The following is a 24,141-nucleotide window of genomic DNA, read 5'->3' on the forward strand; positions in this document are numbered from 1 at the left end:
CTTTTTGACCATTGACATCCAAATGATACTGCACAGTTATTTGCCTGAAATGCTGTTTATCAAGGCTTTCCTGTCTTACCCTACTCAATTTCTTATTTTCTATTTCAATCAAACTAGCTATATACGCAAGACGACGATTGTAATGACTTAGGCCCCAATAATCGTTAAAAATCGCCTCCCTATTGCCATACGTAAATGTCTCAGAACACTTCTTTCTGCATTTCTGTAGAGGCTTCAATTTTCTCTCAAGAACAGGCTTTCCCTTACTTGTTATGTACTCCAGTCCTAGATGCCTGGCAATTTTTCTTTCCTGTCTCACTTTTCTCGTTTCGCCTTTAACACCACGAATCCCAAGTACGCCCCTGTTTTTCCAGGAACGGTCACTTTCTTTTGTTTTTTGTTAACATTTAGTTTCTGACCATGTGCTTTGTCGCTTACTTCCCTATCTACCCCTTCCTTACTCTGTCGCAATTTGCACTAATGTTTCACTGCGTTCCTTTTTACTACTTTGTTTCAAAACTGCCGCAAGGCTGTCCTCTATTATATTTTCGTCAATCAGGTCCATTTCTTGAGTCGCTTCCGAAACAGTGCTCGGGGAAGAATGGGTCCCATTGGTAGTTTTTAACTTCTTTCTTGGTACCAATTGAGGAATTTCGCTCCCATCAGAATCTGAGCTCTGCTGTATGTCAGGAAAATAATGTGGATCATCAGTGCAGTCATCTGAAGTCAATAAATCTTGATCATCCGGCAAGGATGGGGCTTCGCTTGAATCTGAGAAAGAAGTTGTATTAATACAAGACACATGGTCTCCAAATAATACACGTTACACAAACATATAAGTGGCAAGGTATCTCTTACCTGAGTCTGCTTGCAGGCCCTGTTCATACACCAGTGCAACCATTCGCTGTTCTGTAGAAGGGTACATTACTGTCATGATTCACCACTGATCATTAACTCAATAACAAAGTGGACTATTCTAAGAGTACTGTAGCATCGAGTAGAATGAACAAGGTGGGACAAAAAGAGGTATGTGTCTGAACTAGATTCTGAATTATTGCCTGCATGAAATCAATGTGCATGGAGAGGTAAGTTAGTCTGAAAGTGACATAACCCTCTCTGCACGCCGAAATACATTGTTGTAATACATGTAGAGAGGGGTAAGTTGACATAACCCACTGTTCCCACCCAACATTTCACAATTTATGATCTACCCTAAATTACCCAGAGTCCTACCCAGCGTTCTATGCGAGACACGACTTGACTCTCTATACCCACGCGTAGAGATCATTTTTCTCCCGGGGGCATACGAAATAACTCAATTTTCATAATTTCTTGACTTAACTCTCTTTACCCACCTGCCCATGAATTATTAATGGCAAGAAAATGGTGTGGATTGCAACCTATTATTGCTTTATTCTTACATAATATTGTTACATATCTTCAGAAATGGTTAATATTGGATCGATGGAGCTTCATTGTTCTAAGGAAAGTTAAAATTACAAAAGAAAAAACACAGTTGATGATATATCATGCAAGTCATTGAATTTATGCCACAGTATAAATGATATGATAGGATAACAGTTTGTACAAGATACAATCACTTGTGAACCAACTCATAGTGAGGTTTGCATAAGAATGATTTGTCTGGACAATGTTTACAATATGTTGTTACTTTCTTCGCTTTCCTTGCAGCCTGTCGACCTCCAGTTTCATTAGCCTCTTTGTAGCATATGCTGCAGTATTTCCTTCTCTTCCGTGTGGAATTTCCAGCTTTTTCAGTTTCTTCCGTCTCTACTAGGAGATGGGTACCATGATTGTGACGAGGTGTTCCTACTTCATCCGACAAGCACATCAGTTCAAGAGCACATTTCTCCTTGAAGGTAGTGGTGGACATTTTCTGTAGCTTTGGCACAGTTTGATAGTTTCTGTATGCAATCCATGAATTAACCAAGCTTGTTCCAATTAGTAGTTCCGTCGCTACCTTGTGATACCATCTGACAGTTTTCCGAACAATGTATTATAGGATGATAGCTGATCAGGTACATCAATGGCAGGCTTTTCTTTGTTACAGTCAATAACTACGGATGGTTTGAAAATTTCCATGTTACTCTTATGTTTTCCTGAAGTTACAAAATTCTAACTGGTGCCGAGTTGAGATCATATAAACCTCTCGCTTGTCCATCCATTTCAATGCTAGGATACCATTCTGTGATTCCTTAGCAACCATATCTCCTTTCTTGACTCTTTCTTTTAGACCTGCGGAAGCCCAACTCTATTCTTCCGCAAGGTACCAACCAGATGAGTGCATCTAGCTATTAGTTTATTCGCCAGGTCAACTGACGTGTAGAAATTGTCTGTGAACAAAGTTGATCCACTGTCTAAATAAGCATCCATAGGTTCCATCACTACAGCTGTACCATGTGGTAGTCCAGGGATAGCAGTTGTCCCTTTGCCGCAGTACTCTTTTGTGGTGTAGGTATAGAAGTCTGTATCACATAGTTTTAATACCTTCACCCCGTATTTATGAGCCTTATTTGGAATAAACTGGCAAAATATTAGTCTTCCCCTGAAGGGGATCGTAGATTCGTCAACGACATGTTCCTTGTGACTCATTTAGTTCTATGGAATTGTTATTGAGCTTTAGAACAAGAGGTGCGATTTTATACAACCTGTCATGACCTCGGTTCACTTCAATGTTGAAATGCTAGAAGCGCAAAATCAGTAAGAACTTATCCCGCTTCATTACATGACCCTCAACATAGTTTTTATACAGTCTGTTCTTTCTTGACCAATAATTATGTAGTTTAGGAAACTGTGCTAAGCCCATCCACATCAATAAGCCTAAGAACTTTTTCATGTCAGCACAATTGATATCAGTCCACTGAGTGAATCTACTCCGCATACTCTCACCTTTCCCTTGCAACATATTCCTTGCATTTTTATTGCTTTCATGCACCATCATATTGATGATATCGTCATTAACTATAGCATGATAGAAGTCAACTGGTTGAGGTTTAGCACTCGGAGGAAATTTTAAACCTGGGCTACGTGTGAAAAAAAAATGTCTAGAAACCTGAGAATGTTCCCCATCAATTGCCACTGGCACTGCTTAAGATACCTTGGACAGCTAAAATGACCAATATAGACGTTTTGCACCGTATGAACAAAGAACCAGAAATTCTCACTACCATCAAGAGAAGGAAACTAGAATACTTTGGTCATATGATGCGGAACTCTAAATACCACCTTCTGCAAGTAATACTCCAAGGGAAAATTAATGGAAAACGTGGTCCGGGGAGAAGTAGGACATCATGGCTCGGCAACTTGAGCCAGTGGTTTGGGGTGACAAAGCTTACTCTGTTCAGAACAGCTATGAACAAACAACAGATCATGCTACTGATCGCCAACGTTCTGCGAGGACATGGCACAAGAAGAAGAAGAAGAAGGTGATATGGTTGAATCATCGTACGATGCAGTACCAGAATCTTTGCCAGTGTCCTCACTACACAAACTACTGTCCAGTTCCGACTCGGAAAAGGTAGCATTGCACTGCAAATCCGAAATGTCGAAATCGCTTGATTCAGCACTCGAATCCTTTTCAAGTTCTTCTCTGTCGGTAATCATGGCTTACTCAACAGAAGCACGTATAACATAAATTAAATTCTTGTCACAACTGTAAATTACAAGGAACTCATTGAAAGGCACGTAAACCAACAGTTCACAACACAGAGCACGGTGTTCCACAACAACAAAGGTAAAAATGCCGTCACAATGTCTTCGATTAGCATCTACGAATGAAATTGTGCACATCCGAATCCCACAACAACGTGTATCCGCATTTTACCAAGGGGAAAAAAAAAAAAAAAAAAAAAAAAAAGCAAATGTACGCGTCGACGTTAACGTGTATGGAAATCGCCCCTTTTGCCTTTTCTCTCTGGTTGAATTTTAAGAGCTCGGTGCACCCTTCCCTCTTCTCCATTTATGCTCTTTTTACTTAATGTTATTGTATTCTCGGGGGATGTGAGGATTCTTGTTGAGAGTCTTGATGCCTTGACGGTGGAATCAAAGGAGAGTATGTTATGATGCGAGGCCATTACTCTCTAATCTTATGATTGTCTTGACCTGACGTGCTATAAAGATATGTTTTGTACCGTCTAAATTCATATGCTTCAGTTAATTGATATAGATGCCATATCTTTATGCTAAACTTTTCTTCACGTCCTTTACGAAGGTAAGCGTTTGCGAAGGTATTATCATCATCATCGTGTCTGTATTTTAATCACGGGCCACATATTTTTAATATTACCCATTTGATTTTCGGCCCCCTGTTTTACTTGTACCATTTTCTTTTGATTTTCTTTTCATAATAAATTTAAGTTCTTACCCTTGTCACTGTTATGTTTTATTTTCTTTGCGTGTCTTATATGTTTCTTTTATCTATAAGAGGCCCGAGTCGAGTTCCTGGCAGTTTTCTTTTTGCTAGTTTCGACCAAATCCACTGCACTGGGTCTTCATCGTATCCTTAGTGTCAGTTCACCTGTTAACATGCATTTTCCTTAGAAAGTTGAAGTGATCCATGAATTTTGCCTGTCAGTGTAGTTTCAACCTCTTACAACATTGTCTTGTCTCTTGGTTGGTTAAGAAATTGTTTTCAGTGTTATTAAGGAATATATTCACTATTATTCGTGATAATGGTGAGCCCATGGTTAACCCTTCCTTTTGACAGATTTTTGTCAGCGAATGCTAAACCACTTCGCTTTAAGGTTCTTATAATGTTATAGGGCCTACCTACATGATTTTCCAAAAAAATCTGAAAAGCTACCAGAACTGCACAAAAACAAATTGCAAGTCAGTAATACATAATTCTGTTTTCCTTGCTGCAGATCGTGCTCCCAATGGTCCAGTAAGGAATTTGTTAGCTGTTTTGTAGATATTTTCTGTCATTCTTGTGTTAATGACTTCTCAGTATTTCTAACACATTCATTTAATATTTCTTGACATTACATTAGTTAAGATATAAATGTATTATTATTTCTTGTTTTCTTTGAACCCCTCTTAAGGAAGAAATATCAAATCCCCCTGAGCTTCATTAAAAAGGGGTTCTACTGATTTAGTATTAAATCATATGTTTATTTTTTAGAATATATACACTCTCTCCAATATTCATAACGTGAGAGTTATATTTAAGATGACTGACAATCACATTGCACCATGAGATATTCTGAATTTTGAAGGTCTATGCGATTGAATTGTTAAACATACGTGAGCAATCATATGACTAAATTAAATCCTATATATTAGGCATTTGGTTGTGGCACCATAACCATTAACTTGGCTCAAGGGAGATAGGATTGCTGAGTTCAGTCGGGGACGCAGTCCCGTGGGTCATAACACGGAACCCTTGCCCAGGAATATGGGTGAAGACCTCAACGGCAGTGAAGGCGGAAGTGAAAATCACCTGTACGGTGGATCTGGCGGAAGAGGCACTATCTGATGCATGAGAACTGACTCGGCCTGCTGCCCTGCAGGTTGATAGGGGACTATTAAAGACTAAGGGAGATAGGAAAATCTTCGGAAGTGATAGGCCCAGCAAGCCAAGTTCTGAATATTTCGGAATTCCTTTCAAAACTAAATGAGGCCTCGGATGGAAATATAGTAATCATTAGAATGACTATAGTTCCCTCCTTGGTAATGATGTTAATGACTGTTCAATGCTGCATCACAACCAAAGAGCACACAAAACTCAATATGAGACTGTAATCAAAATAACCACGCTAAACATTCTGACACTAAGTGGCAAAATAGAGGAATGTGTAGACTTAATGAAATCAAGGAACATACTGGGACTCGGTGAAACCATGAGGAAGGGAAAAGGATCGAAGGAACTTGGGGATATAATCTATCCTGGTCAGGGGGAGATCAAACAAAAAATGGAGTTGGTGTTATGGATCATCAAATGAAAGATCATGTAGTAGAAGTACATGTTTCTGATCGGATTCTTCACATAATGCTAAAATTAGATTCTCCCCAGAACATAGACATCATTCAGTGCTATGCACCACGGACTGGTTGTGAAGATGAAGAAAAAATTATTTTGAAGAAGACAGAGGAAAGTATAAGAGGCGATGGAACAATTATCATAGGGGATATGAATGCTGAAGTAGGGACTGTGAGGGATGGATATGAAAGTATTCTAGGAGCACATGGATTGGGTCCGCGAAACCCAGAAGGAACTAGACTCCTTGATCTCTGAGTAATAGGGAACTCGTGGTATGAAAAACAAAAAGCCATAAGGTCACAATATATGGATGGGATGGAAGAAGTGAATCTCTTAAAAACTAATTTTGATCGAGAAATGACTACAAAATAGACCGTTAGACATAAAGGCGATTCCTAGTGTCTCCCTGGAAAGTGATAGTATCCTCATTGGATACTTCAAATTTAGCAAGTTAAAAGAAGTAAGAACCTCACAGGTAAAGAAAAAAAAAACTCAAGACATGGAAACTGAAGGATATGATAGAATAATAGATTTCCAAGAAAACATTAAACCAGTACTACCAAAGACAGATGAAAGAACAGTTGAGGAGGTATGGAAGGATAATAATAATGTTACTTGTGTTATGTCCCACTAACTACTCTTTTACGGTTTTCGGAGACGCCGGAATTTAGTCCCGCAGGAGTTCGTTTACGTGCCAGTAAGTCTACCGACACGAGGCTGACGTATTTGACCACCTTCAAATACCACCGGACTGAGCCATTATCGAACCCGCCAAGTTGGGGTCAGAAGGCCAGCGCCTTAACTGTCTGAGCCACTCAGCCCAGCGGTATGGAAGGATCTGAAAGAAAATCTAGTAATGATAAGCGAGAAGGTATGTGGACGAACCAGTCACAAGAAGATGCAAGGAAACACTGTGGTGGAATGACAGAACAAGAACTGCTGTCCTGAACAAGAACAACATGTTTAGAAAAAATTTCAAGAACTGGACTGACTATAATAAGGAACCACAGGGTTGCTAAAAAACAAGCAAAACAAGTCGTAACCGAAAAATGAGAGAAGTTCTTGAACAAGTGGAGTGATGAATTGAAAGAGAATGTTAATGTCAATAAGAAAATGTTATATGGGATGATGAAAAATAAAGAACACTCCAAATACCTAAGAGATAATAATGAAAATCTGATTACTGAAGATAAGATCAGAGACTTGGAGGACTTAACTTTGATGAATTGATAATTGTGAATTGCATGCAGCCTACACTAAATAACAGTACTATCTCATACAAGTCTGCTTCTGACAACGGGTTGGACTTAACATGGAGTGATGTAGAATATGCCTGGAAATACATCAAAACCAGAAAAACTGCTGGTGCTGATGAAATTAATGGAGAAATGAACAAGGCTATGAACATTTCTGGAAAACATTGGATCTACAGACTCTTTTGTAAGATATGGAAAGAAGGGAACATACCAGTTGATTGGAAAATGGGCATCATAATTCCAGTTTTCAAGAAAGGAGCTGGAAAGAAATGATTCAACTATAGAGGCATCACTTTAACATCTCAGTTTGGTAAACTTTATGAAAGAATTACAGAGCATAAAATCAGACCCCTTATTGAAGAAAACTTCTTCGAAGAACTGTATGGATTCAGGAAGGGGAGATCAAGAACGGATTTAATCTTTACCGTCTGTCAGTTAGTGGAAAGGTACTATGAACAAAGCAGAGATTTGTGGTTAGCTGTTCTTAATATCAAGAAAGCATTTGATGCTGTGAACAGAGAGGTGTGGGAAATGCTGATGAAAATTGGGATACAAGATGACATAATACACATGATCAAGAATTTGTATGAGGATACCTGCAGTAAAGTCAAAACACCTGTAGGAATGACTGAAACCTTTGATATAAAACCTGTGTTAAGACAGAGTGGTGTTTTGTCTCCTTTTCATCACTGTGATGAATGAGATTCAGAGAAAAGTTCACCAAACCATTGGAGGTAAGAAAATGAAAGTTATCCTGTTCTGATATATGCTTGTGGGGAGACTCTAAAGAAGACCTTCAAGAGCAAATAAACTGCTGGAGAGAAGCTGCGAAAGGATATGGACTCTTCAGCCAACAGAGAAGACCTTCAAGAGCAAATAAACTGCTGGAGAGAAGCTGCCAAAGGATATGGACTCTTCAGCCAACAGAAAAGTGAGGTTATGGTCATGGAAAGAAATGGACAGCTAGCGGGAGACATCAAAATGGAGGGAAACCGCTGTAGATGAACCATCAATTCAAACATCTTGGAAGTGTAATCTCTGATACTGGTTCTATAGACCACAGAATTCAGACAGGTAGCAACTTCTACAAAATAGACATAATAAGGAACAAGAAAAAGCCAACAAAACGTAAGTCATATATGAAAGCTATTACATGCCAATCCTGACCTATGGTTGTGAAACATGGACCATGAGAAATAAAAGATGTTAGTAGAATCCAGGCAGCAGAAATGAGATTAGTCCGTAGCATGATCGGTAAAACATGGAGGGCCGGTCCATAATGAGGAAATCCGCAAGCAGACTCAAGTTGTAAGACTACAAAACAGAATAACAGCACAGCGACTAGATGGTATGGACATATGCGACGCATGGGAGATCACAGATTACTGAAACAAATGTATGATTTAAAACTTGAAGATAAAAGACCAAGCGGGCGACCAAGACTCGGGTACAAGGATTTGGTGAAGATTAACATTGAACAGAGAGGACATACTTTGGAAAGCATCGAAGAAGGAGAGAAATTCAGAGTGGAACTGGTGGAGAAGCGTTGTTCGCTGACCCATCGCTTAAGATGGAACGACGTGGGATATGTGTGTATGTATATTAGCGTAGATTGCTTGAATATTTTAAGATACAACTATTATTCATTTTCTAGTCGTAAAATACAAATGTATGAGGGTTGGGGCAAAAGTCATGGCAACTATGTGTTTTCTTGAAGATACCAGTCCGGTTGGAAAATGTGACATATACCGACGAAAGGACAAGTTGTTAACTACATGTGTGGACAATGAGTAGCACTGAAATATCGTAACACACTAATTTATTACGGTAGTATACAGGGCAATATGGCCTTCCCAGTGCAAAAGAATGACAACACAGTACACATAAAGTTGACATGACAAACCTGGGCCTAAAGACCCTCAAAGTAGTCCCCTGCTACTAACACCACACGCTGCCAACGATGTGGGAGGCGTTGAACACCATCTGCCTCGGCATTTACCGCACCATGTGTGAATCGGGTCACCTGTTGGCGCACAGCATTGGCAATGTCCTGTCATGTTGCAAACCGCCTACCATGTATTGGTTCCTTAATCTTTCGAATGAGATCAAAGTCACAGGGCGAAATGTCGGGAGAGTACGGTGGGTGTTCCAATTCTTTCCATACCCAACATCGCAGTAGCTGCCGTACACACTCTGCTTTGTGATTTTGCATTGTTGTGCAGGATTATTGCACTGTCCACAAGATCTGTACGTTTCTTCCGAACGCCACGTCGTACCTGTCGCACCAGGAAGTCCCTGTAGTACTGTGCGGTCACTGTTCTGCATTGTGGAACAAAGTGACAAACAATAACACCCCTGACATCATACACGACAATCACCATTAACCCTCCGTTACACGCGCCGCGGAGTGAGAGTCCGCACTTTATTATTCTTTGATATCATAGGCCGAAAATGCAAGGCAGAACGAGCTGCCTTCTTGTAGTCTCCTTCTGCAACAATACAAAGGCTGTGACGGCGTGAGAATGTCTGAGTAATCGCCGAGCTGTTGGTTACGGAAGTTTATATTGTCATCTGCAGACTTGCGGAGTCTGAGTCCGCAGGCGTGTATTGGTGAGTTGTTAGTCTTACTCACTCTTTTGTTAAGTCGTCCATTCTTCCGTTATTTATTATAAAATTATATACTTTTATTACCTACAAGTGTAGCAGTGGGCTCATTTTGATATATTTTCTACTTGGGATTATTTACAGTGGGATAAACATATTACAAAATGAGCTATGAATAATTATTTTGTGTCCTCTTTCCAAGGAGTTGGTGCGATTCATTCCGAGAGTTATGGATGAAATCGAGCAGTCATTGGACGACGATGAAGTTGGTGCAAGTGATGATAGTGATCGGGACGTCGTAAACGATAGTGATCATAATTCTGAGAGCAAACAGTCCACGTACGAAGAGGAAGTGACTCAAAGTGAACAGCATGGAATATATGTTGGAAAGGACGGGGCCGAGTGGAATCATCGCCCTGCAATAGAAGGGTCAGGCAACCTGAACATAATATTATAAAACACTTGTGTGGAGTATTAGGAGTTGCCATGAATACTGAGATGACAGTTGAAGCTCTGCAATTGTTCTTTACCGACGAAATGGTACAAGAAATTGTAACGTGCACAAATTGTTATATACACCCTTGTGTCATACAAGTCAAGGAAAGACAAAGTTGTATTGGTTCTATCTACTTTCCACGAAGACCATTCTATTGACGATTCAGATGGATCAAAACCCTCAACGATTACCTTCTATAATGACACGAAGTCGGGCGTTGATAAGGTGGATGAAATGAAATGCACTTACTCCATGGCAAGAACATCACCACGTCGAGAATTCTTCCGTGCGATATACATCAACTAATAAAATGTAACGATTACAATTTTATTCCAAGGAGTAAATTAATAACCACTTATTGTTAATTTACTATTAGGTTTGCCAAGTCCTGTGATTTGCAGTTAACTTCTAATTTATCCTAAAGGACTGAAATGTTCTGGTAAATGTAGATTGTATACACATTTATCAATATAAATAAAATCAAATAAAGTAATTACGATGTAAAACAGATTGAAAAAAGAGAGAAATAAGGAATTCTTGAAAAAAGAATTGAAATGAAACGAATGGAGGCTTACAAACAATCGCGGACTGTCTGTCCGCGCGCGTGTAGTGGTGTTGCAACAGAGTGCGCGTTTAACGGAGGGTTAATTTGACTGGGGAAGGATTCTGATAGACTTTCTGCCTCCTTGGTGATCCAGCATGTTGCCACTCTGTGGACTGACATTTCAGTTCTGGTTCGTATGCCCTGGCCCAAAATTCATCGATGGCATTAATTCGTAACTAGAATTCATCGCCGTCCTGTTGCCATCATGCAAGGTGGTCGGAGCATATTGCATTGCGGACCCACCTTTGAACTTGCGTCAGTGCATGCGGTGTCCAACTCATTGGCTGAACGGTCAATGTACTGGCCTTCAGTTCAGAGGGTCCCGGGTTTGATTCCCGTCCGTTTCAGGGATTTAAACCTTAATTGGTTAATTCCAGTGCCATGGGGGCTGGGTGTATGTGTTGTCTTCATCATCATTTCATCCTCATGACGCGCAGGTCGCCTACAGGCGTCAAATAGAAAGACCTGCATCTGGCGAGCTGAACCCGTCCTGGGATATCCCGGCACTAAAAGCCATATGGCATTTCATTTCAGTGCATGCTGTACCCACCGCAATGTGATTTTGCGCAGTTGCAGCCCGTTACGCAATATCCTGTGGACAGTGCGCTTCTCGATGCCACTTGCCCTCTCTAACTCCAGTAGCGTCCATCGTCTGTCTTCATCTAGGAGCTGTTCAATGACTGTATGTGCCACGTCGGTCCGCACACTGACAGGTCGTCCCGAACGTTGCTCATCACTGGTTGACACACGTCCTTGCTGAATTTCCTGCCCTCTGTGCTACTGTACGATATGGTAGGGCGTTATTCCCAAGGGCTTCCACTGATTCAGTGTGACATTCCATCGCATTTCCCCCTCGGACAATGGCTATTTTGATTTAAGCGCTCTGCTCGACACGGGTTACTTCCATCTCACACGACACTCGCCAAATGGCTGATTTCATAGCCCTCGCTGTGCTACTACCAGCTATCACAGAACAATCTTTTGTTCCACACGACAAAGATACGTTTGTGATCTGTTCACATATCTACAAGAAAAAAATAGTTGCCGTGACTTTTGCCCCAATCCTCATATTTAAATCGAAGATGTCCTGGCAAAAATATGCAACAATATAATATTTAAGCACAGCATAAGCATTAATATCTATGTTTATATGAAATATCTCATCCTAAAGAAATTAGAAATAGAACTTTAACTTGGTACTTTCATAACTTGAATCAACCTCATTAACTTCGTCAAAATTATAGACTTTATGCATTCAAGTCATCCTGGATATCATCCTCAGATTTGTGGTGTAGCTGGATACCTCTGTGCATCTTCAATCCTGTCAGGTTGTAGTTCTCTTATTTACACAGCCATATCACTGGAAATCACTACTTATGTTAAATGCCATACGGAATGCTTTTATTATAAATAAAATGTGTATCAGTTTCTGTAAATATTTTAGCTTCCTTCTCTGCAGTTTCACAGGTGCTGTGACTAGGTTAATACAGCATTCTACTTGCTACATGCAATTTTTTTTAGACAAACTACAATAAGAAACCAATGTGTACACCTCTTCTTAGCTTATGTTCTAAATTTTGATTGGATCAATACCTGTAAATAATGGGTTGGAAACAAGTTTAATAATAATAAAAAAAAACTATTGCAACGTAACATTTGGCAGGTTTTATAGGTGGCTACGACAAAAACATCTTGCTTGCTGATGTGGCACTCGCATGGTAAAAGAAATCATTACCTCAAAGATGATCACTGTCACACATTAGTTGCTGGAAATTTAAGATGTGCAAGCATGTTAAATATTCTGAGAACTGTTCATTTGTTTGAAGTTAGAATCTTCTCAGAGTGCTTCCTTACACACATTTCAAACTTGCTATGCTGGCGTACAGTGTTTTTTGCCATAGTTCAGTGAAACTGAAATCCTGTCTTTGAAAAATGGAGTGTGTTGACAATTGAGGTATGGTGCTTTTTAGTTGTGTAAATAATGGTCAACAGAATTTGCAATTGTGGCATTTCAAAACTTGAGGTATTTTTTCTTATCGATTGCTATATTTGTTGATTTTGCATTAAGTACAATTTTTTTTTTTTGATGTAAAGACCTTGGTCAGTTAGCTTCCTTTGTACAGCACAACTGAACATTGTAATTCAGTGTATTTTTTTAAGCATACATTTATCTTTTGGGCTGGAGGTTGGGGGTGGGGTTATAACTGGAAATATGGGAAATGTAGTAACATTGTATATTTTCTTGTTAATGTCTAAGAATCTGTTTTTGAAGTTAGTAGGCTTTTGTAGGTGAGGCTTATTCAAACCCTATATGCTGTACTTTATGAGCTGGCATTATTTAAATTTTGTTACAGCAGGCATACAACAGAGGTGGAGGTGGAGGTGGCCAGCGAGGTGGAGGTGGAGCTGGCAACCATAACTTTGATGAGTATGGAAATGCCGGTGGAGGTGGTGTTGGCGGTGGAGCTGGAGGTGGAGGAGACTCGGTCGAGGTAAGTTCTGCTGAAATTTTCATTCAGTGCGTAAATGAGGGAAACGTGCTAAAGTGCTAATAAGAAATTATTAAGCCATACATTCTTGCCTAGTAATGCATATAGCGTTCACTTCTATTATGTGTTATATAACTTTGAACTGAAAGTAACTCTACAACTTGTATGAGAGAAGACGGTATAGTTACTAAGACTGTGGGAGTTTAGTGGTGTATTGTTTAGTGGAAGACCTGAGAACGAACTCTTGAATATATCCAGAACGAACTCTTGAATATATCCATTGGTACGTAACTCTGCTGAAAGTAGTTTTAATCATATATAGCAAAATAATGTACAACCATGCATGTTGTACTACTATTTTATCATATGTCAGGGTATGGGTATTCTCAAATTTAATTTTAAATTATTTCAGTCAGGTAAGTATTCAGTTAGTAATTGAGTTGATTAGGTTTAGATGTTGACATAGGGTTTGCATTTTAGTGTGCAGAGATTCAAGTTGATGGTATCCTGAATATTGGACTGACTGGAAGCGTGGTGAAGATAATGTTCATGTTCAGAATTTGAGGAATCCTTTTTTACACGAAAGTATTTCCAGGACTTAATGACTTTCTAGCCAGTTTGAGTGATGCTGGCACCAGAATCACTTTCGCATGGCTTCCAAGGCACGTTGGGATTGCGGGAAACAAACTTGCGGATGAAGCTGCAAATGAACCAGTTCTTTTACCTCCATGACCTGTCATTGTGTCTGCTAAGGATATTTGTTCTCAGCTACATCGAACCATCTTAGCATCCTGGGAATTGGAGTGCTAGCTATCCAAACTGAGATCAATTAAGTCAACTACTGTGTGAGGGTCCTTTTTCAGACCTTCACGGAGAGAGACCATAGTATTGTGCAGGCTGAGGATAGGTCATTTACGATCTACGCACTCTTTATCTCCTAAAGTGGGAAGACCCCCCCCCCCAGTGTGTTCTTGTGGTGCCGACTTCACCTTGGCCTGCATCCTCACAGAGTACGCCGATCTCTCTGGCCTAAGATGGAGCCTCGGTGTGCAGGAAACAGTTGAATGCGTAGTGAACTTCACCAATCTCACAAATGAACGTGATATAGTGTCATGGTTTGAGATTCTGTGGAAATGCTCAAAGTTCTGTACTGCAGATATACCACTCCTTTTCATGTGTTTTGAAAACGATCTGGTGTTATTTCAGCTTTTTTGGAGTGGAGCGTTTTTCCCGCTAATGTTGACGAAGAAATTGAATGTTTTCTCATAAATAGCGATTCTGGTGAGCTGTATTTTGATGAAGTTGGAGAATATCAAAGTGGCAATATTGAACTACAAGAAAGTGCAAGACGTAGTAGTAACGATAAATCTCATTTGGAATTGTCCCCAATTTTCCCCAAATGTAAATGATTTTGGTAATACCAGTTCTTGGATCAAAAATTTTATATGATATTGTAGTAATAGCATTGCAGAGCGGAGTAACCACGCGTATTGACACGCTATGTCTATGGAGACAAGCTCTGCACTTGTCAAGCAAGTGGGTTTGAACCTCACTGTCAGCTGTCCTGGGAATAGTGGTTTTTTTTGTGGTTTCCCTTTTGCACCCCCCCAGCAAATGCTAGGACAGTTCCTATTCATAAGCCACAGCCGATTCCTTCCACTTCCTTACCGAGTTTCATTCAGCATAATTCATTTCTTATTCATTACCTTAACTGACGTTTGCGTCGGGAAGGACATCCGATCGTAAAAATACGGCGTGAAATATCTCACTTCAACCCCGACACCGTATTGGGCTGCAGGGCTAACAGACGATATGCATTCCTTTAATAATATCAGTAAATATGTATCTATCAAAGTGCTTCTTCCTTAAAAGAAAACCGGCCCAGAGGGCTCGGCTGGTCATCAAAACTCTGCAATGAAAAGGTTAATCAAGGGTATATAAATAACAAGTGTACTGTTACTCAGGGAACGAACGTTTCCTTTGGTTCGTTAGTAATTTTTCGGCCTAATTCAATAAACTTTGTTACCATATTTCCCGAGCTTGGACTTATTGTGGGTGGTTCCTCCACTGCAAAGCACCACACAGAAGACTGTCTTCGTTTTGGGGCCATAATGGTAGACCCATATTTCGTCACCTGTGATGATATTGTTAGTGTCTTGGTTCTGCCCTCGATTGAATTTTTCTAGCAAGAAACACCACCAGTCCACACACGCCCTTTTGGCGTTCTGTCAGGGAATGTGGCACCCGACGGGCACATCTCTTATTTTTGAACGATGGTCTGCGCTGCCGTTGACAGTATTTATGGTCCCTTCAGTGTCATAAAATGTAAGATGTAAGCAGTGTGAATTTTTGTTTGTACGTTAGCAACTTACTAAAATGCTCTAAAATACATTTATTTTTAGTTTATTCTACAAAATAAAAATTAACATCTGAAGGGAAAAAAAAAAACACCCGCACGATTGTGCGTGTCAGGACTTCACTACTTTCAAAAACGAAAAATTACCTTAATACATGTGAGTATATATATGATCAAATGTTCGATTTTTCATTTTCTACATTGAGGACGAGTTTTGCTTTTACTGCCCTTTTGGCAGCAGCACCTTGTCAGACCTGAAAGAAAGCTGGAGGTGTGAATTTTTGTTTGTATGTCAAAAACTTACTATAATGCTCTCAAATACATGTTTTTACAGTTTATTTTACAAAAGTAGTACTATGGGTAAAAAACAGAACCCACACAGTTGTGCACGTCAGGACTTAAGTCACTACTTACAGAAAATAAAAAATTAAAAAAAAATCAACTCAGTACATGTGAATATTCTCATGTACCGAGTTGAAACTTTTCTCACGTTTAAGACATTATTTATAACTAGAGTTTGTGGTTTATAGCATTTAAAAATCAGAGATTTAGCGTTTTGGTTTTCAAATTTAGCATTTTGTAGCATCTAAATTTCTCAAATTTAGTGTTTTGTAGCAAATTGGTTAAAAATAGGCATAATTTGCTAATCGAAACTGACTTTCAATCTATCAGGTCGTGTTGCGTACATTTAGCACGTGCTGAAGAGATGTTTAGTACAGAACAAAAATGGCCAGCTGGACACCAGTGGGATTCGAGCCCACAACCTTTGAATCCACTATAGAAAATAAGACAAATATCAACTTAAGACCGCAAGAAGTATTAACGCACACAAATGAATATGCCTATTTACAAAGTTACAAACACAATTTCAAACTGAAAAATACTATTCTGAACGTATTTATCACAGTACAACGCACCTACAAGCAACAGGAATCTCAATGATGATTGAAGTACAACATGCCAATTGTTCAAACGGTGTCCTCCTTCATTCGAGACCGCCTATCTATTCCAATTACCTTGTACTTGCTAAAAAAATTCTGCATCGACACTGTTCGCGGAGGCCCAAAATCACAGCAGTGCTGCCGAGGCAAAGGAAGTACTGCAAATTATTATTTTTTCTTCAAGTCTTTGATTGCAAAGTCGGCACATCAATATAGGCCTATCTGTATTGCTTACATAAAAATGCCCCGATTTGTGACTCTCGGCATGCTGTTTGATCGTCACTTTGCTTCTACCCATGGCTACCAGACAATAAAATAAATCGCTACTGTACTTTATTAAAACAGTAACTAGTGCTCAACACCAATGTCAAGACTAACGGACTATGATCAAGGGTCAACACAAAAAGAATGAATGTGTGTGAGCTTGAAAGTTTATTTCTGTTTGTTTGATTGTTCTTTGCAGTGCTCTTTGGTCAGTGAAAGATATTCCACACATTGAATGATTTAACCCTTTGGCCCACCATTACTTATAAAAGGAAATATTCCCTTACATACCATTTATGTATTTTTTCGTCACTGTAACATAAATTTGACTAATCACATACATAAGAATACACAGAGCAAAGTGAGCTTTTAGCTTGTCTATAGTAACAGGAAACTAATGTTTTTGTTCGTAAGTATTCCTGGTTTCAAGGGAAGCTATAAATTAGCAAGAAATATAGAGGCATAGGCATTGGTTTCCTTAGTAATGTGATCCCAGAGCTGTGGAGTTAGAAATTCATTCCCTACGTCCATTTCTTTCGGATTATTTCCCAACCCTCTCCTCACTATAGAGTGAATTTCAGAAACTGGTTTGCATGTTACAGAAACAGGCTTATTGTCAACAAGATCATAATTCCAAGTATCATTTTACTAGACTTTTCATCCGCTCTTGTTGCATTCTGGTTTTGTCACATAGTTGCAATTGACACTATCATCTCCAAACTGAAATTAGAATCACTTTCATCACTGCCAGTTGAAGATGTATTTTCACTCTCCAGAGCATCATTTCTACTTTCAACATAATTATTTTCAAGCCAGTTACGAATAACCTCATCCATGCCGCGCTTGGATGCCACTCTTCTTCTTCTTGAATGGTGTGGTTGGATTCATTGGATGCCGCCATGATTGTTTACGAGTGGCAAACTGAGGTGCTTTTTATTTTCCGTAATTCAGCTCAGAGTTACTATGTACACAGAGAAAATAGCTTCAGGTATCATCTGACATCAATCGGCTAGGCTGCAGAACAAACAGAATATATATCTCTGAACAGCTAACCGTGATAACGAACTTATAAATGTTCCGTGCACCAGGACGGAAGTGTCTGTCAAAGTATATGATGATTGCAATGGGGGCCGTAATAATTATTTCTCCTGAAATAACAACATATATCTTATTTTTAAGAAAAATGCATAGTTTTTAAAAAGATACTTTTATTTTGTATAAAAGTGAGAGTTTCGCATCTATTTTGCATGAATTGCATAATTTTGCAGTTCGAACCAATTTCGCATTTTATCGCTGATCCTAAATTGCTAAAAAAAAAAAAAACTTCGAACGGGCCATATAAGATGAAGGCACATACACTGACAGTTTCGACGTATTTCCCATTTACCGCAAATGCTAAAAATCACAAACTCTACCTATAACTAATTTGTACTTCATTATAATCTTAAGTAGTGAATATACACATGTACATGATCAAATGTTCTTTTTTAAAGTGTGGAACGATTTTAAACACTTAATATTTTATACATTACATTTCTCACGTAGAGTACGAGTTCTGCTTCCACAGTCTTTTTTTGCAGCACCCAGCACTCCTGCATTGAATTGCCTGTAGGGAAACCTAGCCCGCAAATTTGTTCGTACCAACATTCAAAACCTCATTGTATTACGTACGATGTTGTAAGTTTACAATTTACGTTCACTAAACAATTTACACACTTTATTGATTATATTCTGATATTCAGTAAAGCTTCTAGATTAATATGAAGTAAATAAATAACTTGCTTTAGGCATTACTGCTTCCCGTCATCATGCTGATGAACTGTATTTTTAAACTCTTCTTCCTGCCCCCTGGTGGTCAAGCACTAAATAAAAACGGCTAAAATACATTCTAAGTTTCCCGCCCAAACACTGCAGTCTGGTCTAGTGCTAAGAAAACGTCAAATCAGCTCAGACATAAATAAAATACGAACCCTCACAATTGTGCGTTCACGGTCTGAAAGGGTTATCAGCTGCAACAAAGTTGGTACCGTAATCTCTGTACAAATTGAGAACGTTGATTCTTCTGGCGATGAACCGTTTGAGAGCAGATATAAGTGAATCTTAAGTTAGCGAGCTGATGTATTCTAGATGAATTGCCTTCGTTGTTAAGCAAGTAGTGCTACATAGCTCTTCATATTGGTCCGGCTTCTGAAAGATCAAGTCTTGATGTGTAGAGGACCTGCCTAGTCAATTACCGTGTGAAGAAAGGCATGAAAAGGCTCAACTTTTGCTGCAGATAGTTGACCCACGAGTTGTTGAGAAGTAGCGGACTTCATCCTGAAGCAAGGCAGACACTTGTAAATGTCTGGGTGGATCAGTTGTTGAATGTGTGATATCAAATACTCTTGCATGTAACTGTTCTCATGTTTAGACCTGTGTTGAAACTTGCTATAATTTGCATACGATTTTTATTTTTGTTTCCCACCTATTCAATATGCTATAATTTGCATACGATTTTTATTTTTGTTTCCCACCTATTCAATACACAATTGTTTTTTTTGATAGCTGGATAATCATTTTACTACAATACTATATTAACAGGGACATGTTTCGCTTGACTTCCGAGCATCCTCGGCCTTTAACTTTTCTCAAGTTTTAAGACGTACCATTATTAACTTATAACTAATTTTTACTTAATTATAATCTTAATATTGAGTAGTAAAATACATAACAGAAAGACATTTGTGAACACAGTGACCAGATTAACATTTAAAATAAGTGTTAAAATTCGAATAGACATTAATTCTATTAACACTGATGTCCAAAACATGGTAAATCCCAACAACAATAAAAAGATTTGGCTAAAAATCTGATAAATTTCTTCGTTTTTACTAACTCAATAGTTAATGAGCTATTGTATTGTGCTGTTTAAAATTTGAGCCATAAACATTGTTAAAATCCAATAGTATCTAAGACTTAGTCTTAATGTACGTGTTGAATTAGTGAGAAATGTTCTATGTCTCGTATTAATTTGATGCTTGCTGCAATAATTTGTGATTGTAAACTACTTAAATTTGTGTTAAATAAAAACTACTTCACCTTCAATAACTATATCTACACCACCAATCAAGTTTGGCTATGGGAGACCCCAGCTCAGGTATATTGGTTGATATTTACTGGGATAATATGAAGCATAGGTAAATAAAACCAAATATAGAACTACTCTGCCTTTGGCTAAGATTTGTAGACGGCATGTTCGTGATGATAGATAACCGGAAAAATAACTGTGAAAAAAATGTTAGAATTTTAAAGCAATGCAGACCGTTGCATAAAATTTACTCAAGATGATGAAAAGGATAGATCATTAAACTTCTTGGACATTAATGCATACCTGCCGAGTATTCCGTTTTTCCCCGTAAAGTGTACGGATATTGAGTGTATTGTATGGCTGAACAATGTTGTACGGATTTTGAATATCCACGCATGGTTTCACTTTCTGTGTTCAAATTGGATTTGTACGCTGTTCGATAGTAGCTGGTAATACGAGATACAAATTCGACCGGTAAATGTATTGATAATCATATCATATCAATTATCATAGTGCTTTTGTAACCTGTTCTACCCCAACTGCTACTTCAGTCAATGAGATGTTCCCAAACAAGTAGCAGGCTGCGATTTTGAAGAAATGAAATCCGTGAAATGTAGCAGGCTCTTTAATTTATATTAAACAACAACTTTGCGTCGTGGTTCGTAGAAGCTGAAAGGCTTTGTTTATGTGCGGGTGTAACATTGGTGGTAGTTCGGAAACTCGTGGAATTGTGTGACGAATTTCTAAGATATTTACTATTTTTAGCGGTGTTTGTAATGAATTTAACTAAGAAACTATATTATCAGTCCTTTTGGGAGGCATATTCTGCTTAATTTCCTGGTTTTGTACGGTCACGGAAAGTGTTCCCAGTGTTAAGTGAAAACAGATGAGCACTCATCAAGATGTAACTTTGTGTATTTAATTTCAAGAGTGATCATAACATATACAATTAAACCTTGATGCATCGTATTTCAGGTGGCAGGGGGAAAATGACGACAGATGCGGGAAAACTGTAAATGCACGAGTACAAAATTTCGACATTACACAATGGTCGTCGAACCTGAAGCATTCTGCCATTGAGATCTTAAACCTCGATTATAAAGGGGATCTCGATAATATCAAGAAAACTGAAAGGAAAATCATCCGAAAAATGTTTCGCCCAAAACTTACAGCTGAAGGATGTTTACAATTGCACAAGTTCACAGGAAAATATTCGAACATTGATACAGATTTTTGTAAACGACTGAAATTTTATGGACACATTGGGCTTGATAACAACCAACAGACAATGAAAATATTGATGTACTCCCAAACATTAAAGACAACGGTATGCAAGTTCAAACTGATTTCAATAACGCCAACATCACACCTACGTATATCGAAGACCACAAAACTTTCAGACATGAGATCTACACTTGGTAAGTTGCTTCAGAAGATAAGACCAGCAGGTCGAGGAGAAAACGGGCTGACGAACTTTAAGCTAAACAAAGCGACATTATGAAAGAAGTTTAGAAGAACAAGAAAAATAACAAATGATTTACTTATGTGTTCCTTTATGGGTCGAAATAATCTAAAGAGAGGCCTGGTGCAGGTCTTCAGAGTCGCTGGCTGATTGGTGACCTGCGCATGTATAAAAATGCGGTCCTACCTATGATGAATTCTAAGATGGCATACATGCCCAACCCCCGAACCATTGCATTAAGGGGAAGGTTAAAATTCCCAACCCTATCAGGACGGCATCAAAATATTGCAAGTATGATATACATGAAAATGCAAGGAGTGACTTGTATGTAGTTGCATTTCACTTTTCTTTATCTCGTGATAATTGTAAGACTTTAAAAGACCAGTTGTCTTATTGCAAATTAATGTGGATATTATGGCAGTAACCTGCATTTAGGATTCCATAGACCATTTATGGGTGATAGGTTAGAGATCCAACACAGCAAGTCTCTGTCGTGGAGATAAGCAGTTGAAAACAGCATGTCTCTGATGTCGCAGCAGTGTATGTTGTTACTGATCAGGTTAGTATACAGGCCATTGGTCTGGATCGGTTAGGTCCGGATTGTGACCAGATGATTCGGCAGGGGGTAACAAAGCTGTCAACAGGCCTCTAGCATGCCACACACTCGACAAGGTACAATGCGGTTAATCACCCTGTGATTAATTAAGAAGTACCTGATGCCTGCGGTGACGATATGAAACTGTGCGAGTTTTCACCGCAGCCACCGCTGTTAGATGATGCTTCCCATGCTGAATCGTCTTTGGTCATGTCCATTGCGTTGGAAATTGTCATTTTGAACTTCATGGCTACCATCATTGCTGGGTATAATTTCCACGCATCCAGGATCCATTTATACATTTTAGAAATTGGAAGGTTTCTTGAGTCATGAGTTCCGTGTAATTTCCTTAGACTTGCACTTCCATTCATGGTATAAACACCGGAAATGTGCCTTTAGAGGTTGGTTAAAGGAAACAGGTTGGTGTTTTCTGAGCATTATTTTCCACTTTTTTTGTCAAGTGACCACTGAAGCTGTCAATCGCAAACATGGATGGCCATCGTTGCAGAGCACCAAGACAACGAAACCGTTCTATTAGGAAAAACCAAGTACTAATCTTCGTTCATCCACTGCTTTTCCTGCACTCTGACTTGCATCATTGGGGGAAGCTTTCCATTTGGCATTGTCTTTCGTTTAAAAGTCGTGAGACTATATTTTCTCCCCTTCAGCAGTTACAGTACAACACTGTTTTTCCGCCCCTGCAGTTTGAACTTGAACGTTTCTTTCTGCCTGCTTTGACCGTAGTTTTCCCTGGCATTTCAAAAAATACAGGAGTTTTATGGGAATTGCCTTTTGCTCCCGTGCTGTAATCATGCTTCTTCCGTAAATTTAAGGCATGCCACTGAAATACCAGCAGTTTCTCCTTGTACGTTTCGGGTAGCTGCTGAACCATTGACGTTCTTCTGCAGATCACCACCTCGTGTCGTGCCGTTCCTTTCTTTAAATTGATTTTCCAGCTATTTTATCGTCCTAACCTGCAGCACTTCAACTTAAATAGAAACTCCGTCTGCTCATGTTTTACGTGCATACTCCGTTAATTTTCCACTCTTAGATATGGCATGTTGTTCCCACGAAATGCCTCTTGGTTCTGTGACTGGCTTAAAGTGCATCTTTAATTAAAATCCATTATTAATATTCACCAAACTTCTTAACCGCTTCTCTTTTACCATTTTCTCCAGTCTAACACAACACTTGCCAATAGCAACACAGTAAATGGTGGCAAATCTGAGTTTTATAGTGCCTCACTTTTAATAATTCTTTTAAAATAAATAAACAAACAGACTTGTAGGGGGTCGGTTCGTGGGTCCAGAAGATTTATTGGCGCGAGGCGTGGATAGTGTGGTTACATGTGAACAACCTGCGCACTGCATTACACTAAAAGATCCTTGCTCAAAACTAGCAACTCTGAATCGCTCGTACATTCTTGTGTAACAGGTGTGTGCTATTCTATGCTAGAGTATTAACCTGTCGCTTTAAATTAAGAAATCACTTGTGCAGTGCAATATTTTCTTATGAACAATGTATGATTGCAGGAAAATTGTGGCAGAGGAAATTTTTTTTTTTAATGATCGATGCGATCAAATGATAGTTTGAGGAATGACAGATGGGAGGAAATTTAACATTGGTTTATATTAAACATTTTTGTGACCGAACAAATTGAACGTGAAATGACAGTTCCGGGAACGATCCATCAAAGTTATGCTGTATATTGAAGACCTTCTTACACCCATGTAAGTTTGATAAACCTGGTATATCCTGTAAGAGACATTTTAAGTAATGTTGTCAACACATGCATGTTTCTAAGGTTTTTTTTTTTTGCTATTTGTTTTGCGTTGCACAGACACAGATGTCTTACGGCGACAATGGGACAGGAAAGGCCAAGGAATGGGAAGGAAGCGGCCGTGGCCTTACTTAAGGTACAGCACCAACATTTGCCTGTTATGAAAATTTGAAACCACGGAAAAACATCTTCAAGGGTTCGATTGCACCATCTCCCGGATGCGATCTCG

At 39.0% G+C, this 24,141-nt stretch overlaps 1 protein-coding gene across 9 annotated transcripts in view; it reads left to right on the forward strand.

Annotated features, from left to right (window-relative positions):
- The window catches only part of Psi (P-element somatic inhibitor), a 298,816-nt gene that overhangs the window by 116,456 nt on the left and 158,219 nt on the right, over positions 1-24,141 (forward strand). For 8 of the 9 annotated variants that reach the window (XR_010860573.2, XR_010860574.2, XM_067150191.2 and 5 more), the window contains one exon: positions 13,313-13,450. Coding sequence is in view for 7 of the 9 variants with exons in the window: in XM_067150191.2 (XP_067006292.1) it covers positions 13,313-13,450 (138 nt within the window). In the remaining 2 variants the exon portion in view is untranslated. The remainder of the gene's footprint in view (positions 1-13,312; positions 13,451-24,141) is intronic. The other variant, XM_067150192.2, reaches the window with a different exon arrangement.

This window comes from Anabrus simplex, chromosome 6 (assembly GCF_040414725.1).
Source record: "Anabrus simplex isolate iqAnaSimp1 chromosome 6, ASM4041472v1, whole genome shotgun sequence".
Taxonomy (NCBI): Eukaryota; Metazoa; Arthropoda; class Insecta; order Orthoptera; family Tettigoniidae; genus Anabrus; species Anabrus simplex.